Source organism: Macrobrachium rosenbergii, chromosome 43, assembly GCF_040412425.1.
Source record: "Macrobrachium rosenbergii isolate ZJJX-2024 chromosome 43, ASM4041242v1, whole genome shotgun sequence".
Taxonomy (NCBI): domain Eukaryota; kingdom Metazoa; phylum Arthropoda; class Malacostraca; order Decapoda; family Palaemonidae; genus Macrobrachium; species Macrobrachium rosenbergii.
In genome coordinates, this window is record NC_089783.1 from 7,861,782 (window position 1) to 7,881,781 (window position 20,000).

A 20,000-nucleotide genomic window follows, 5' to 3' on the forward strand; every position below is an offset into this window, starting at 1 on the left:
GGAAGGGAAGAAATGTCTCTAATCTTTTCTGCTTCAACCGTCATAGATGAGACTGTGAGAGATTAACACACATCTACACATGCAATATATATATATATATATATATATATATATATATATATATATATATATATATATATATATATATATATATATATATATATATATCTTCATGAAGCTGCAAATGCCGCTTAATATCCAATTCACGCTATTTCGAGAATATCCCCGATGGGGAATTATCACCAAAAGGGAATTTTTAAAGTGATAAATGGAGCGGTACGGCCGGGCCTCGATCCCTCCACACGGTACCTCCCAGTGACTCCACTCGACGGTCAAACCATTGAGCCATCAAGAGATGTATAAGTTAATGCCGAAAATGCCGTACTTATTTACCCGTCGAGAGCGGGGAAATCGTGCTTGGCTTCGGCATTAACCCACCTCTACCATGATGACTCACTGGTACGTTTGGAACATGCAGCTCTTATTATGAAATTTTTTATCGCACTGTGATTTATATACATTCATGAAGCTACAAATGCCGCTGTAAATAAAGAATTTCTGCTGTGAGAAATACTGTAAGCTGTTTCATCCATCGAAATATGAACATTGGAAAAGTATTGACTAATACTGATGTGCAGGAAAAGCGAATTAATGGAAGAATTGAGAAAATTCATTATAAAATCAATTTGCAAAATGCTGCCATAATAATAATAATAATAATAATAATAATAATAATAATAATAATAATAATAATAATATAATAATAATAATAATGACAGATTCTGCAGATGACAGTTCATAATTGCAAAAATAGAGAATAAGTCATTTAAGGAACAGACGCCTCATTATCCCATCTTTCCCACAATTTAGATCTTCTCGCCTCACTGCTTAGGATGCTGCTGTTTTTCACTCGGGTGATCAGACTGGATATTGTTCACCTGACAATGATTTTTAAATTATCAAGGCGGTTTTTTATGAACTTCTGCATGGTGGATTAATAGCGAGGAGTGTTGGTGAGGCGTCTCAGAATGTCACTGTGAACAACAATGATACGTCTCATGGTCTCTCGGGTATAGTTCGTCCAAAGAGAGCACCCATGTATACTGTAGCAGTTCGAGCAGAAGAGCAGCAGTTTCGTGTCTCGGTGACAGAAGGCAAACATCCTTGCAATCATGTTGCCAATTGCATATAGTTTTCGACACCTGTGCTCTGTGTCTGCTTATCTTTTAGGTTTTCAGTGATAATGTGGCCCAAATATGGAAATTCATGCACGGATTCCAGACGACGATTTCCGAGGAAAATTTGTGGTTCTGCCATATGCTTAAGCGATCTCGTGAGCAGTGACGTACACTGGGTCTTGGTTTCGTTGTACAGGATATCAAATTCCTCACCATATCCGCGGGAAGTGTGGATGAGTCGCTGGAGGTCTTGCACTGATGGGGAAACCAGAACCATATCGTCGGCATAACAGAGGTTGTTGATTGTTGTTTCGTTGATAGTGCATCCGATTGGAAGTGAGTCCAGCTTGACATTCAGGGCATCTGTGTACATATTAAACAGGCATTGAAAGAGAATGGCCCCCTTACTGGAAACCGTTTAGGGAGCCGAAGGTGTACGACAATACGTTACCCCATTTGACACAGAATTGCTATTTGGAGAACCAACAACATTAAATGCCAATTAAATATAGAGGTGTGCCTCGTTTGTGCAGCTTCTGGAAGAGCTTCAGGTAGTTTGCTCTGTCAAATGCTTTTCTCACTTCTATAAAACATAGGAACACAAGAAAGGTTGTTGATTGGTAATAGTTCAGCAATTCTTTCAGGATGTAGATGCAGGTGTCGATTAATTGTTTTTGTTTTAAAGCCAGCCTGGCTGTCAGTAGTGTGTAGAAAGGGGAGAAGTCTCACTAGAAGAACGGACTCGAGTATCCTCGACGCAATTGTAGTAACTGCAATCAGCCAATAATTGCCAGGGTCAGCTACATCCTTTAGCTTGTTTTTTATGAATAGTATTACGTGAACTAAGAGTAGGGAGTCTGGAATAAACTGGTGAATTATGCACACACTGAATAGAGCAGCTAGCAAAACGTAAATTATCAGATGGCAGAATTTGAAAGCTTCAGCAGGTAGCCCATCGTAGCCGGGCGATTTTTTATTAGGTAGGTTGTTTATGACATCACTGATGTTGCCTGCCATAATACGATCATCGAAATGAAACTGAATGTTATCAGTAAGGAGGTTATCTACATCCCTTCGGGAGTCTTGATTGTTTATGCAATTGAGGATAGTGCTGAAGTGATCGCCCCACAGTCTTGTGATAGCCTCCTCACCAATGGCTTCTCCTACTCTCTGTGATAGCTTTTTAGTTTTGGGATTTAGGGATTGAATATCTTTCCAAAGGCGAGGTAATAACCAGATTCTAATTTTCCAGACTTTGCATCACCTCTTAGTTGCTTTTCATTCAGTCTACAGTACTTAAGGGCAAGTTTGAACTGCGCTCTTGCCTGTCTCATTAGCAGTGCAAAGCGTCCTTCCCTCAGGCTAACATTTTGCCTCCACAGTAAAAACATTTCTCATGAATGTGTATACAGATCTTTAGCCAAGTCATTCCATCCAGGTATATTACGAGAGTTGCCTTGACGAGATCTAAAAGGTATCCCAGTTGGAGGCAAGCATATCAGAAATTATATTCAAATAGAATTCTTTCAGATCTCCCCTGTGATGGTCATTTATACATTTTGGGTTAGTGCACAGTAAGGTGTCAACCGGTTGAACTGGTTTCCATGGTTTCCTTAAAGGATCTGGTTTTCTGCTGGTTTTTAAAATCCCAGTTAATGGCAGGTGGGCTATCAGTTAGGGGGTTATTGGCAGGGAGGGATGGGGTACTGAATGACACCTGTATGGGGATGTGATCACAGCTCGTTGCAAGATCGTAGTGAATGTTGCAGGTCACAATAGAATCATGAAGTTGTGGGGACGTGATGCAGTGGTCCAGCAGTGGGGTGAGAATTAAGGTCCCCGATTATACAAATATGAACAGCAATAGAATCGGGAATAATCCTGTGTAACCCAACTAGGATCATGCAGTATTGATCAAAATTATTGTTCTTTTCCCAGGGCATATAAACATTAATTATTAGGATCTTAGAATCCGCTACTGTTGCTTGAAGCCCCAGCAATCTATCGCTCCTATAGGTCATTACATTCACCATATTGTCTAATGATTTGTGCCACCAGAAAGAAAGGCTCTCTTTCAGGCAACCGGCTATGATGTGATCTGTAACTTGCCTCGATGAGGTCAGGAAAGCTCTGAAGTCTTATTGCACTGAATTGCAGATGGCAAGGTCATGAGGCCAGAGGAGCTTTTCTTGTAATGCAATGATGCCTTTGAAGTTTTAGTAGAACAAGCTTAGGGGAAAAAAGTTCCTCCTGAAGGCCAAAAATATTCGAAGAGATTATATCTAATGTATCCATGGCAACTCACAAAGATGGGAAATGAATGAGTTGGTCATTTGGGTGGATGGGGGGGGGTTGTCCAGTGGGTTGGGCAGTCATACGCCATGGGAGGTTGGCTGGCACTTGCGGTAGAAGGTGAGCCTGCGCCTAAACCCCTGCTTGGGTTGTCAGTAAGTTCTCCTGGGCAGGTGTCCTGGATTTGGTTATATCTTGAAACTTTTATATTAGGACCAAAATTCTTGCCTTTAAGAACATCAAGGTGTTGAAATAGGCAGGTGATCCTGTAGGCCACTTTATGTTTAATTTTGCCTTGGAGTTTGTGGGACATAAGAGGATTGGAGCCCATGAGAAACTTGACTCTCTCTACCGTGGCCATCTAGCTTCAACGATGAGTGCAAATTGTGAATCAAAATGTGGCATCTCTTCTCAGGTTTTGGCTGAAGTGATTCATGAATGTTGGGCTCCAGTCCAGTGGGCAATCAAGAAGTTCTTTTCTTTTTTTCTACTTGGTGTCTGCCAGCCCCAATCCCCTCCATGATCATTCTCATCCTCATCCACAACAGGGGTTGGGGGGGAGAGACAGGGATTAGGATCATGAGGGCTGGTGGTCGTCACTGAAGATCTATCTTCCACCGGGAGGCACTGGGGAGGGAGAGGAGGTTAGGAGCCCATCTGTCCCTCCGATAGGTCTATAGGTGATGAAGGTGCTTCATCCGAGGGAGAGATAATGGTTCCAACTTGGGAGGGTATAACCACTTCGACTTCGCATCACATCTTCACTTCTCTCATGTTGTTGAGAGGCGAGGAAATAATAGATGCCTAGTTCAAAGGAGTCTGGTGGCTTGCTGTACGACTGTCTGATTCCTGCACTCCTTTGATCGCATCCCAGATCTGTGAAAGATTGTTATTTGTTTCCACAGCTTTAAGATTGTCGAATGATTCCTGTAATCCTTTGATAACGTCCCAGATCTGTGAAATTTTGTCATGTGCTTCCTCAATTTTTCCTGAGGTGTTGTCAATTTTTTTCTGAGAGGGATTTTGCTGTTTGGAAGGCATTTTCTGCCATATGGTACACTGCAGGTAGGCTTAAATCAGCATGCCCCTTTGGAGGCAGATTGCAAGGGTCATCGGCATAGATTTCCACTGAGCAGGTCCTTAGCCAATTAGTGATATATATTTTCCTGAGAGAGGATTGCTTTTCGTGGATTGCTCCTGGAGGATGGTTTCTGGTATCAGGTCTTTGCATTTTGTATATGAAGTGTTAAATTCCTCATTGGAGAAGGTTGCTCTGACAGACTGTATAGCAGACTTGACATCGGGGCGGTTCAATTGGTACTGTATAAAGTAGAGACAATTGTTTGTAAGTATGGGACTTGTGTGTCGGGTAGAGGTATTGTTAGGCGCCAGGGTTACTCGCACAACAATTGGAGGATGGTCAGATGACATTTTTGTGGCAAAGGGATGGCCAAGCACTGATATATACACAGGACTCTATTACCCATTTCCCAGGGCCAATAGCCTTCAAGAAGTTGTAACTTGAAAAATTTCAAAGGCCCTGATTGGAGTAGAATGTAGATTAATATATCTGCAATTAAACAACATTATCCGGCTCACACGCCTGGTATTACATGGAGAAACTATTAACACATTGCCTTCTATGAGAGGTATAGTTAGCAAGGGCGAAAAACCCTTCTTTTTTGGTAAAAAACGCGAGAGAGACCTCCAACACGTCCATCAGTCCAGAATTCTTGGATGAAGAGCTGGAATACCTGAGGGGGAGTTTTAGGAGATTAGGATACCCTAAGTACTGGTGGGAGTGGTCACACATTAAGGCAAGAAAAAACTATTTTGGGGAGAGGGAAACAATAGAGAAGGAACATTTTAAAGGGAAGAAAATATTTACAGTCCCAGACAACAACACTATTACACCCATTAACAGGAAACTAGATAATTTCAAACTAATAGGCAGTTAAAAAAACACCATCAGGAATAAAGTAGTTAGAAACAAAAAGTCAGTAGAGGGGGCTTGGGTTATATATGGCAGCGTGTCTTGACTGTGATGAGCGTTGCTTCAGTGAAAGCAGCAAATCTTGCAAAGAACGAAGCAGGCAACACAACAAAACATAAAGTACTATAATCAGACGTCGGCAGCTGCCAAGCACTGTTTGGAAAAAGTTCATAAAAAAGATTGGGAAAATATGAAGCTTTTGTCCTGGATCACAAACAAAACGGCCAGACTGGTTGTAGGGAATGCCTTCATTACATGCTCTAACAATTTAATGGCAGGCAACACTGGAAACATTTGAGGACAAAAAAAATTAAGTATATCTTAGTTTAACCAGACCACTGAACTGATTAACAGCTCTCGTAGGGCTGGCCCGAAGGATTAGATTTATTTTTACGTGGCTAAGAACCATTTCGTTACCTAGTAACGGGACCTACAGCTTATTGTGGAATCCGAACCACATTATAGCGAGAAATGAATTTCTATCACCAGAAACAAATTCCTCTTGTTCTTCACTGGGCGGTCGGAGATTCGAACTCGCGACCAACAGAGTGGTAGCTCATTTGAGGACAGCCTATCTAGAAAAATCATATACACTAAAATAGAAAAGAAAATTATAAACACAAGGAACCTTATGGAAGGAGCGGCTGCCAGAGAGAGGCCAAGGCCACGAGGGCGGGGCCACACAGAAGAAGGATAATAAAAGGCACAAGGACTTTAATCCACTCCCCCACATAGGTATAAATACAGCTGGACTACATGTTCTGTCATTCCTCGGATCGGATACTTGACAATGAGGACCGTTAGTCCTGGAAAGCTTGTAATTATTTTGAAAATAAATAACTCCGCTAGATATCATCCAGTTTCAGTGAGGTCCTGTTAGTAATTGTATTAATGCACAGAACAATTGTGTAAATGATAAATAATATATATATATATATATATATATATATATATATATATATATATATATATATATATATATATATATATATATATATATATGTGTATGTGTGTGTGTGTGTGTGTGTATGTGTGTGTGTGTGTGTGTGTAGGAGATGAAAACCTGACCAAATAGTTGCGTGTGACCTCTCTGTCTTTTCCGTTTATGTATGGAACGATAAAAACTCACAAAACATCTTATTGCGGTATGCTAGTTATTAGCTCCATTTGTTCCGCTTCACATAATTAGAAAACTTTTTACTGGATATTTTAAACCATTAGTTGGTACCACTTCTGAATGCCTATACAAAGGACAATGTTGACGGGATTAATTAAATACTGTGCAGATTAACAGTGAAGCCTGTCTTCCGAGTTTTCATGTGGTATCATTATTATTCATAAACGTATATATTGACGAGCTGTTGGCCTTTTTATCATATAGACAGCAGACAGCTGCATATATCATTATCCAAGAACACTCTAATAGAATTCATTCAAATGTGTGTTGAATAGTGTAAATTTTATTTCAACAGGAAATTTTATTTTCAGAACTTTGGTATGGCTATGGGTAACTCTTCTTACAGTTTTAAGTACTTTGTACATGGAAATTTTTAAAAGCAAAATAGGAAACAAAATCATTCCATGTAATGTAACAGACTTCAGTTGTGTTGATAATGTACTATGTATTTTGGTAGGGGAGAAAATGTAAGTACCTCCTTTAGTAAATTAAATGAATAAGCATAATCAAAATTCACTGTGTTAAACGTAAATTACAGTAACGTATCATATTTGGGATTGCCTAATATATATTCTCGCGTACATAAAAAGTTTAACCCTCTCCGGTCCAGACGGGTCGACCCAGTTGTTCACGTTCAGGTCTTGGTCACTTACTCCTGGGCAAACAGTTGAAGAGTTAGACGCATTGGAAGTTTCCACAAAATGCTTTCTAATTTTACCTGTGTAATTTTTATTATCACTAAAGTGGTACCACTGGAAAACTGAAAGTTTATTCTCGCGTATATAAAAACTTTTTAGAAATAAGATAACACCTACCACCGTTTTAGATGTAATGAAATAGGACCAAAAATAATTTTTAGCATTTCTTATCCTCTTCCTCTGTCTTCAAAGGTCAAAAAATATTTTTGGTGTTAATCATCAAATGTAATAAATTTTACGTAAGTAGGTAGAACATTCCTTGCTTATAGCGATGGTAAATATTTCAGTCGAAATAATTTAATATTTTATGAATGACAAGGCAATTAACAGAAGCGACCATCAGGCCCATTACCAGTGTTTAGTTTACAGCCGACGTTGGCAGCGCCGGTGCCTAGGTTCGTCATCGTCCCACGTGGAATAAGTGAAATTTAAAAAAATGTATCAATGAGCTTCTTTTTTAACAAACCCAGCTGTAGAATTGGGACTTAACGATACATTTTTTTATTTTCACTTATCCCACGTGGGATGATGTGTATATATATATATATATATATATATATATATATATATATATATATATATATATATATATATATATATATATATATATATATATATATATATATATATATATATATAATATGTATGCGTGTGTGTAATGAAAAAGCGAGAAAGTGTAATGAAACTGGATAAAATAAAAATTCAACCATACATATAATTCTCTGTACAGGCTCTGAAAAAGCAAGGCTTTGTTTTTTTTTTTCCTACTTGAGCAGTTATCATCACTTCCTCATCTTTGTATTGAACTGAAATAAAAACCCGCAAATTCGTATCACCACCTTTTGTATAATGCGAGTGAGTTTTGAATTACAGCAATTTGCTGTTTCCCAAGCCGAAGCTATTATTGGTTCATTGTTTATGTCCGAACTGTTACAACGGTAGTTTGCACGTGGGGTAACTATCATTGCTTCAGTAACAACTGATGTTACTACCACAGCCCAGTTAGAAAAGACAAATTGCTGTTTATCACAGATACGGCAGTAAACAAAAGGTGGCGAACAGGAAGTCATGCAATTTCTGTGTAGTTCAGTTCAGTATAACCAAGTGAAGGGTAAAATATTAAAAATTTCGTATAAGTGAATACAGAAGGACATAAAAAAGTTCGTAGAAGTGAATTTACAGAAGGACCTTTTAGTATATAAACATATTGCAGATTACAAAGGTAGGAAAATGTGTTATATACAGTATATTTGTGTGTGTATGCGTATGATGGGAATGTGACTGGGGAGGGATTTGGGGTTATTATTTATATTTACAATGCCTAGTTACTTAGGGGGTGGTTAATTATGTACATTATATTTACATAATGCAATTCCATTGTGAAACTACATTATTACATTAGTTTTACATTCTGTTTCTTGTTCTTATGGGTCTAATAAATTTATTGATTTCTTCTGAAGTATTTGGTTGGGGATTGTTATGGGAGTGACCTTGACCTTGTGTTCTTCCCCTCAGGCAGTTGGTGGGGAGGCCTTGCCCTAACTCCTTCCGTCTGGACGTTCAGCGTCGGCTTGGCTGTTATATACACAGCCTTTGTTATTGTTAGATCCCGACATGTGTTGCTTTTGCATTTTATTCTGGTGTTGTCTATCAGTTCTTGTAATGCTGGTTTCTTGTTGTGTTTGTCTGACTTTTTCATATTTTCTCACTTCTACATTCAGTCTTTTTTCAAAATTCTGGATAAGGAAAACCGATCTGGGTGTGGTCATAATCCACATTGGTATTCATCTCCTTAGGCATAGATCCACCAGCTGTTGGCTTTCACCTCCCCAGGGCATAAACCTCATTGGTATTTCTTCCTCGGCTTTTGTCGAGTATGTTCATTCAGAAGGCTATAGTGGTATGCAATAGTAAAATATTAAAGAATTTATGGTGATTACGAAATCCATAGCTGTATATACATATGCAAATGTAATAATAACATGAGTTTTCGCATGTTTCCAAACATACTTCTTCATATATACAATGAAATATTAAAATAGTCAAGATTAATTAAGCAGAAGCGAAAAGTCAATCTTAAAATGAACATTCAGTAGTTATAAGGTAATTCAAAGGTTGATTTGCTATGGATAGTTGCCTAACAAGTATAAATTTTGTGACTATCGATTCCATATCTTCAACGATCTCCGGTCAATATAGTTTATATCGTCGTGATTATCTTGTTCAGTAGTTAGGGGAAGTCCTACTCAGTCAGCATCGCGCCCTAAGCATCAAGATTACAATTATAGCGTTGACTATTCTGCAATGCAAAGTCCTTATCATCAATATATGTTTTACATAACTTGGAGTGGTTCCTAATATTGGATTGTTTGGGGCTTGTTTATCTACTGCCCGTTCTAAAACTTATGCCCCTGTGAGAATCTTTCTCACTTTGGACTCCCCATAAACCCATAAGAAGATGACAACTTCTATAAATAACATTAGATTTTGCAGAGGACTAAGTCTCTTTTCAGAGATCCAATTGTTAATGGATTTTTGGAACGATTTTAAGGTTCAACAATTGTCAGAACATTTTCTAAAAAGCTCATCATGAAAAAAAGGGAAGCTATCAAACATTTATAATTTTGGTGCTGTCAAAACTGTTGGCACCTCTCTGTGAAGAAAGAAATATGAAGGGAGGTAGAGAAAAGGAATGTAAGAGATTGCATTCAAGGGACACTGCAAAGAACCTCATTATTCTTGCACTGAAAACGGCATAAACCTACGGGAAGTTGAGGAATTGCTTAAGCTGAGGATGGCAGACTCAATAAAGAATTGCTTTACCGAGCAGGACAGACCAGAAGTTAGGGCGAGGAAGTGAGGCGTGAAAGAAAAAAAGGCTTAAATGCCGAGGATTAACATCAACAAGTATAAAACATTTCCCCAGCTGCAACCCCTTTCATTCCTCTCCTCTTTTCCGTTCATATTCTCTTTCTTCCATCTTACTTTCCACCCATTTTAACAATTGTTTCATAGGGCAACTGTGAGGTTTTCCTCCTGTTACACCTTTTCAAACTTTGCTGACTGACTCAGTTTCATTTCACCGCTAAATGACCTCATAGGTGCCAACGCTTGTCCTCTGGCCTAAATTCTTTCATCTTATCTATGGCATTTAAAGCAGCATTTAAGGTCCAGTCCACACGATCGGTTATCGCCCGGCTGCGTTGGTCCTTCAACCGACTCCAGTTCCCTTGGGTGGTCGGTAATAAAGTCACAGGAAAAAAGTCACAGAAAAAGAGTCACAATTTTGGCTAGAAAAAAAGTCACAGGAAAAAGTGTCACATTAGCTATGGCGGCCGGTAACAAAATCACAGAGAAAAATTCACAATATTTCTTGGGAGTCATTATTTTTATGATATTTATAGTATTTTGTTTATGTTTTACGGTAATCCCCAACGGGCTTTTTTACTAAACACGCTGCAAGTACATACCAGGTTAAAAGAAAAAATCCCCAACGGGCTTGTATTCAACACGCCGCAAAGGTGGATATATACCAGGTTAAAATCCTTGGGGGGCACTATCTAGGAAAGATTGATGTGACTTTTTTCCTGCGACTTTTTTCTGTGACTTTTTTACCTGTGACTTTTTTACCTTGATTTTCGCCGACAATTCTTTACCATATTTCTACGGACTCGCCATAACCCATAAGAAAGGCATTCTCTGACTCCCAGTTTTGTGAAATTAAGTCTCGTTCATTTTTACTCTATCAGAAACTTAGCAGGTTTGCTGACACATTTCCTAGGTAGTTTATAAAACACGCAGAGGACTCTATTCAGAAATTCTATAAATTAAATATTACAGTGAACGACATAACGCTCATAAGCCAGGACGCGGAATCATTATTCACAAAGGTTCCTGTAAACGACATCCTGAATTTCATAAGGGAAAAAATCAACTCCTTACGAAGACCTATTTCCTCTGGGCAGTGAAAAAAAAACAGTTAAATTAATCAAGCTCCGTGTAACCAATAACATGCCCTCTTTTAACTGAAAGGTTTACAAAGATTTTAATGTGGGATAGGCAGCCTGCTATTCCTCTTTAAGCCAATGTCTGCATGTACTTTAATGACTCAGTCCCAAAGTGGTTTTGGTGCGACACGTTGATGACATTTTCACGTTCTGGAATAATAGTTGAGAAGATTTTGATATCTATTTGCAGCAAAATGAATTCACTTCTAGCATTACGTTCAAAACTGAATGAGAAAAGGACAGGAACTAGCCTTCTTAGATATATCAATAGGGAATCATTCAAGTACAGTTTCAACGTCTATAGAAGACCAACGTTCTCTATTTCCTGCATTCATTTCCTAACTATCATGACATTGCAATATCAATGAAGACTGAGGTATCAGTGTAATTTTTTTCTCGGAGGACCAGGAACCTGTTCTGACGGTTACATAGACAAAGGAGTCGATTTCATCTGTAAACAACTCAACCAGCTGCCTCACTATGACGGCGGAAAAGCCATCAACCAAGCCAGTAAGATATCTCTTCAAACCAATGGGCATAACAAAATAAGGGATATACCAGCAAAATAAAACTCCCGTACGTAGAGGCATTAAGAACATGTCTATAGGAACATCGAACCTGACTACCCTTCTGCTTTCATATCGAAGAATCGTAGAGAATGCTCTTATTAATGTCCATCAAAATAAAAGAGAATTATGCCTATACAGCAGAGTTGATATCAACTTACACCTTTCTTGATGGGTCAGTGGTCAAAAGTCACTGTACATCACCCATGGTCAAAAGTACAACATTGTTTCTAAATAAAGCAACGTTTCGAATACCACTGGTAACGAATCACTTATCAGTTATAATTCTTCTGGTTGTAAGCTATTCGTGAGGTATAGTGAATTAGGCAATAAACGATATTTGTGGCTTAATATTTGTGTGAGCATATATATATATATATATATATATATATATATATATATATATATATATATATATATATATATATATATATATATATATATATATATATATATGATCATATTTTTAAGAGCTCCACCTAATGTAGTGAACTGGATATTTTATGATATTTGTGGCCTAATGTTTGTGAATATAAGAAAAACCCTCGGTGTATAAGACAAATTCGACAAATTCATAATTAGCCACGCGTTACAAATTTACCAATCAGCTATCATGGTGAAGATGGGTTGATATCGATTCTAAGTACAAAACCTGAATTCGACAGGCATGTACAGCAGAGTCGATGTCAACTTATACCTCTCTTGAGAACTGGTGACGAAACATTTATTAATCATAATTCCTCTTGGATGTAAGTTAAGTTATTCCCGAGGTGTAGTGAACTGGATATTTAAGTATATTGGTGGCTTAATATCTATCTATCTATCTGTCTATCTATCTATCTATCTATCTATCTATCTATCTATCTATCTATATAAATTATATATATATATATATATATATATATATATATATATATATATATATATATATATATATATATATTATATATATATATATATATATATATATATATATATATATATATATATATATATATATATATATATATATATATATATATATATATATATATATATATATATATATATATATATATATATATATATATATATATATCCATATATATCATATACCCACCTATACACACACACACACATATATATATATATACATATATATATATATATATATATATATATATATATATATATATATATATATATATATATATATATATATATATATATATATATATATATAGTTTTCATAGCTCCACCTAATAATATCGAAACAGGATTCGAATATCAGGCGATGATCGAACAATATGATCTGGTTTCAGTAAATTCATTGACCACTGTTCGAATTAGCCGCTAATTATATCACTTACGACAGATATAAATGATTTATTTAATGCCACTTTGTCCTCCTACCTTCTCAATTTCCCCAAAATTTTGGGATATATTTATCACTGCAAGCCTTGAATCCATATGGCAAATCGCTGAAGGTGACCTTTTACCGTAGTAGATTACGAACCTACGCACCTTTATTTATTAGTAATAATAAATTTAATTATAAAAATTACCTTGCATTCATTGGTGCGAGTTAATAAGCTCACCGTTGAATCACCTTAACAAAAGTGTTCTATACTATTTTTGTCTATGACCATGTCATTGTGACGCCATGTTACATTAACTAATAATAATGATAATAATAATATCCTTTGTTTCAGCTCCGGGCCATATACGATGAACGATAAGATGAACACAATACAGTATACTAAATTAAGTACGCTAGTAAAAAGTAATATTCATGAACTCTTATGCCCAAGCACTGCTGAAAACAACAACAACAACAACAATAATAATAATAATAATAATAATAATAATAATAATAATAATAATAATAATAATAATAATTCCAGATAAAGACCAAACACCGATACATAATTCAGGTAGTTTGCTAAAAAGAAAGAGTAAATGGCAATCTCCGATCTCAATAATAATAATAATAATAATAATAATAATAATAATAATAATAATAATAATAATAATAATAATAATTTTTTTTTCAGATGGGCTAACTACTGATACATAATTGGGGTAGTTCGCTAAAAAGGAAGAGTGCCCGGCAACTCTCAATAATAATAATAATAATAATAATAATAATAATAATAATAATAATAATAATAATAATAATAATAATAATTTCTGTCGATTTTCTGATCATCGCCTTAAACTTCTTCGGTGGCGAAAGGGCGATAAAGTGACGTCCCACAAACAGGCAGTTGCAGCGGTCGTTGGCTGTTATCCTCAAGAACAGCTTGTTTCAGTGTTGTTGAGTCTCCAGGCTTGGTAAGACAGGTTTCGTTGATACTAACTCGACTTTCTCGTTCATTTGCGTTTGGGATCTCGGCCGTGCTGTACTGAACGATCGTTGGTTTCACTTGTTTGGTTTTATGTACAGTCCTCCACAGGGATGATTCCCTCTGTCGGGCCCTTGTACGTTTTCAAAGTAAGGTGCTTCTTATATTTTATAATTGTGTTTCGGTGTTTTCTCGTCAGTATCGTAGCTCCTGCAGAATAGGAGAGTCTTTAGTTCTTTTTTTTCAAATTTGCTTTCTTGTATGATCTTCACTTCAGGCGGTATTTTGTTGTATAGTCTTGGTGCGCAGTGTACAAATGCTCTCTAGCCTGACTTACAATTTGTTCTAGGTTCAAATCAGCCTATATGCTTCACTTGCATGTCTTCTGTTTACAATATTCATTTGAGGTCTAAAGAAGCTTGAGCAGTTTCTCAGATATGTCGTATTGTGAATAGACTTTGCAAGATTTTAGGCGTGAAGGCGTGCTTCAAGGTTTGTTGGGTTGGCGAGTGGATACTGTTGCCAGTTTTGCGTTTTATATTTCTCAAATATTTAGATTGTGGTACTTGAGCTATGACATAGTTGTCGTATGAAAGTTTTCGTTTGTTGGTTTTTTTTTTTTTTGGTTTTTTTTTTATCTTCAAATATTGGTTTTTTTTTTTTTTTTTGTTGTAAGTTCCTACAATAACTGTTCAAAATGTGTTAGGTATTGTTGATTGCCTTTCAACATAGTATTTAAGACTTAGTTTCGAAGCCTATTTATTACTAAGCTGAACTAGATTGCTTTGAGTGGTAATTCTATGCACTTTGGTTTTATACTAGCAATCTTATGCAGTGCTACGGATGTTTTCATTTTAACTTTATGCTGCAATAGAGCAAGTCTTACGATGCAATAGGGTTTAAAGTTTCTTGAGGATTAGAGAGGCTTAACTCGACTACCATAGCCTTCCTAATATGGGGTATATTAAGTTGATTTAAACTTTAATTATTGTAGGCTTAAGTGGCAATAAACTAGTAATAACGCTTATCAGTATTTATAAAGCCTTGCTTGCTGCTCCTTGTCTTAGTATTTTAAAACTTATCAGATGGCCCAGCTGATTGTAACCAATAGTCAGCCTTTGGTTCTTTCCACTTGCTAGAACATTTTGGGCTTTTAATATATATTTATATTCTTATTTCAGGTCAGGGTGTGTCGTTAAATAAGCGTGCCACAATGAGTTATTGAATTGTCTTAGATGTACAGATACCTTATGACTAAACAGGATTAATGGGTGAGTATTTTTTTTTTTTTTTTTTTTTTTTTGAAACCCACATTTTTTAGCTTATTTTTTTTTTTTTAGCTTATTTTTTTTAGAATAAAAACTCGTAAGTTTTCATTTTAAGTTTAGGCTTTGTTTTAATGCATTTGGTTTATTTTTTTCAGATTCAAAACCTTAGTTTTGAGAATTTTGAAAATTTTTTTTTCTTTAAAATTGCAAAGGTTAAAATTTAACTTTTCCAGCTTTGAACATTTCAAGAAATTTTAGGATTTGTTTCAGCTTCAGAACTTTTATTAAAGTATTTAATTTTTAATTTTGATTATTAGTTTAGTTATATTTTAGCATCAAAAGTTTGTGTGGAGAGGGTTGTTTGTCTAAAGTGTGTGGAGAGGGTTGTTTGTCTAAAGTGTGTGGAGAGGCTTGTTTGTCTAAAGTGTGTGGAGAGGCTTGTTTGTCTAAAGTGTGTGGAGAGGCTTGTTTGTCTAAAGTGTGTGGAGAGTTTGTTTGTTTAAATTTGTGAAGTTTTTAAATGGAGAAGTTTTGTTTGTTTAAAGTGTGTGGAGAGTTTGTTTGTTTAAAGTGTGTTTGAACTTTTGTTTGTTTAAAGTGTGTGGAGAGGGTTTGTTTGTTTAAAGTGTGTGGATTTGTTTGTTAAAGTGTGTGGAGTTTGTTTGTTAAAGTTTGGAGAGGTTTGTTTGTTAAAGTTTGTGGAGAGGGTTTGTTTTTTGTGGAAGTTTTTTTTTTAAAGTGAGTGGGAATTTTGTTAAAGTGTTTTTGGAGGGGCTTTTTGTCTAAAGTTGTTGAGAGGGCTTGTTTGTTTAAAGTTTGGAGAGTTTGTTTGTCTAAAGTGTGTGGAGAGGGCTTGTTTGTCTAAAGTGTGTGGAGAGGGCTTGTTTGTCTAAAGTGTGTGGAGAGGCTTGTTTGTCTAAAGTTTGTAGAGTTGTTTGTTCATTTTTTTTTGTTAGTGGATTTAAACTTGTTTAAATTTATTCAGACTTTTGCCTTGTGTGGTTTGGTATTTTAATTTCAACTAGCTTTGTTTTTTAGAATTGCAAAGTCTATGTAAAGTCTAGTGGAGAAGCTTGTTTGTTTAAAGTTTGTAGAGTAAATCTTTTTTTGTTAGTGGATTTAAACTTGTTTAAATTTATTCAGACTTTTGCCTTGTGTGGTTTGGTATTTTAATTTCAACTAGCTTTGTTTTTTAGAATTGTAAAGTCTATGTAAAGTCTAGTTAAGTTTATTTTGTTTTTAAAGTTTTTAGAACAGTAAATCTTTTTTTTAAAGGATTTAAACTAAGTTTTAAATTTATTTAAACTTTTGCCTTGTTTTTGCGTCTTTTAATTTCAACTAGTTTTGTTTTTAAAGATTGTAAATAAATTAAGTTTTTAAGTTCTATTTTGGAATTTTAAGTTTTTAACAAAGTAAAAATTTTTTTTAAAGTAAAGAGAAAAGTTTTGCGTCTAAAGTTAGTAAGTTTTGCGTCTAAAGTAAGTTTTTTGCGTCTAAAGTTTTGTTTTGCGTCTAAAAAATTTTTGCGTTAAAAAGTAAGTTTTTGCGTCTAAAGTAAGTTTTTGCGTCTAAAGTAAGTTTTGCGTTTAAAAGTTTTGTAAAGTTTTAAGTTTTGCGTCTAAAGTAAATTAAGTTTTGCGTCTAAAGTAAGTTTTGCGTCTAAAGTAAGGTTTTAAAGCGTCTAAAGTTTTTGCGTCTAAAGTAAGTTTTTGAGCGTGAAAGTAAGTTTTTTGCGTCTAAATTGAAGTAAGTTTTGCGTCTAAAGTAAAGTTTTGCGTTTGAAGTTAAGTTTTAAAGCGTTAAATTAAAGTTTTGTCTAAAGTAAGTTTTGCTTGATTTTAATTTTTAAAGTTTTAGTAAGTTTTGCGCAGTTTAAAGTTTTGCATTTTGAATGTTTTAATTTTTAAAGCTCTTGAGTAATTTCAGCTTCAAAAGTAAGTTTTGCATTTAAAGTAAGTTATTTTTTGCCCACTTCCCAAGTCCACCTTTGCCGGGGTGGCGATGCCACCTGCCAGGCAAAGGTGGACTTGTTTGTTGTGCATGGTGACAAGTCACCATGCACAACAGGAAGTTCGAAAACAAGCATGGTGACTTTGTCACCATGCACAACAGGAGTTTCAAACCATCTAACTTCAAACTTAGGTTAGAACTGCGTGGTTGATAGTTTTCGTGTAGCTAGGATTTAATGGGAAGTTAGATATGGAACTTGAAATATAGGATAGAATAGGGTAAAGAACGTGCTAATTTTATATAGATGCAGGGGGTAGGATAAAGGTAATAAACGCTCAAGTCTATCTCTTAAGGATGCTGGGAATAGACTGGGGTAAAAAATGAGATAGTCAGACCTAGGGAGACATTTGACAGTACTTGAGCCCTTTGGTTGGTCATGAGATGTAAGTTTGAATGTATTAGTGCAGCTGAGAATAGGTAGGGTAACTGTCTGACATACTTTTATAACTTAGAATTTCATTCCCACTAGTAAGTAGGAACTAGGCAGGTAATACTGTAGGTGGATCTTAACGATATTCTAAGAGGCATAGGTCTTGGGATTTTAAAGAATTTTTTTGACACTGATGTCGTGGACTTGTCAGGTATTCTAATAGGCTGTTTATTAGTGGAAGTTGTAATTCAAATTTGGCAGTCTTGTTAACGTTCCGTTCAATGCGCTCAACACCCCACCCTCCCCCTCTCTACTCTTCAAGCAAAGCTTTCATGTTAGGAAATCGACAGTTCAGATTGCATTGCATATTTTCATTGATCCCTACCATCATCCACCATTCCTCCAGCGCTGAAGCTTGCTTCGGTAACCCCTTTCTTATTCTGAATTCCCCAACTTAATTTTTTGCCCTGTGGGGTTGTGCAGTTTCAATTCCCTTAAGACTGGATACTAAAGGACGAAAGTTGCCAGATAGTAGTGTTTGCATTGCATGGCACCTTTCATAGTATGTAGCACTAACTATAAGCCAGATGCGGTTGTTTCAGTGTAAGATTGGTGCCTATTAAATATATCTTAAAGGATGGCACTCTCTATCCTGTTATCTTTTTGGGAGTTTGAAGGAACAACAGTAGGAATATATGGGATTGTTAATATGAAAGTTGATGGCAGTTTGAAAAAACAGTACTAATACATGGGATTGTTATTGGCAAGTTTACTCAAACGCTATAGTATTAACTATAATAACCTTAGAATAGCTTCTGGGACTAACTGAACAGGCTATTTTCACTTTTAAGAGTAGGTTATAACTGAGTATATTCTAAAACCAAACAAACTACTTTTCTTATGCACAGGCTCTTGGTGTAGCTGCAGCAGACCATAACATCGACACTAATACTAATGGAAAGCAACGCTTTTCGTTAAGACTGAATATCCTGTGAGGATTCGAAGCGCTCTGAATTCAGTTACCCAGACAACAAGAACTCAACTTGTAGACGCTGTGCATGTCCTGTGACGGTTCAGTGTTCGCACTTAAATTTATTACCCTGATGTTAAAACTCAACTTTGTTTTAATTCCCCAAACCATACATTGCAGCCTTAAAGTTATTGTATCCACTTGATACCTAGACAGGACAAGAGTTCGACTTCAGATTATTTAGACTGTAGGTTTGAATTATTAGTAGTTACCCAGACAACTGAAACTTAGTAGATGCTGTGGTCTACCTAGTATTCAATTTTTAAATTGAGATTGCATTTGGATATGATAATAGTATACTTACACAAAAGAAATTATAAGACAAATTAAATATATGTCTGTAAACCTTTGTCCATTTCTTTAACCCCATAAAATGTCATGTGATGGGGTAGACTTTTATTATTATACCTTGAAAATGAAAAGAAATGTCCTGAGCTGAAATCAAAGGAATGGTAGTTACTGATTGGTTGGTTAACAGAACTAAGATGGGGAAATGATTATGAATTAATGAAGTATAAAACTGAAATAATGGTTTTTAATTCTGAGGAGATTCTAGTAAAAACATATTAACCTCAATTTTGTTTACTTGCAATGAGTCTATGCAGATTTAAACTTCCATTATTCAAAAGCAAAGTGATAAATGTATTTTGACCCCATGATGAAGGAATAATTGTTTAAGATCATTCTTTAAAATGATCTGGAGATCGCATTCGGTTTTCAAAACAAAAAGTAAAGGTGACTTGAGCGATAATAGTTGGAAGTGAAAATTCACTTTGACATTAGATACCAGTTTTTCAGAAAATATATTTTAAATCTTCCGGGTTGAATCAAGTCCAAATTGGATATTTAACATTTATTATAATTAGTTTGTGTAAAAACCCCAAGCAGGCAGACAATTTTCAATAGTGATTTGTAATTTTTCCCGGGAGTGGTTAAAATGCTTATGCAACATAAATAACTTTACGCAGATTTCCATACTTGAGATAATTAAGATACTGTGACAGTCGATGGTTGCTACAACACAGGCTTTAGCGTTGGACTTGTATGTATCGGGTAAGTGAGGCGATAGAAATGCAGGATTTTTGCA

The 20,000-nt window shown here is 35.8% G+C and overlaps 1 protein-coding gene and 1 long non-coding RNA gene across 2 annotated transcripts; one reads left to right on the forward strand and one right to left on the reverse strand.

Moving 5' to 3' along the window:
- Positions 1-1,170: 1,170 nt before the first annotated feature.
- On the reverse strand, positions 1,171-1,551 carry LOC136828988 (uncharacterized). The gene has a single exon (XM_067087384.1). The coding sequence runs from the start codon at positions 1,549-1,551 to the stop codon at positions 1,171-1,173; it is 381 nt and encodes a 126-aa protein (XP_066943485.1).
- A 6,892-nt stretch (positions 1,552-8,443) lies between these two features.
- Positions 8,444-18,850, forward strand: LOC136828484 (uncharacterized). Its single transcript, XR_010850058.1, has 3 exons — positions 8,444-8,560; positions 15,417-15,506; positions 18,792-18,850. It is a non-coding gene; the product is annotated as an uncharacterized lncRNA (long non-coding RNA).
- The last annotated feature ends 1,150 nt before the right edge of the window (positions 18,851-20,000 follow it).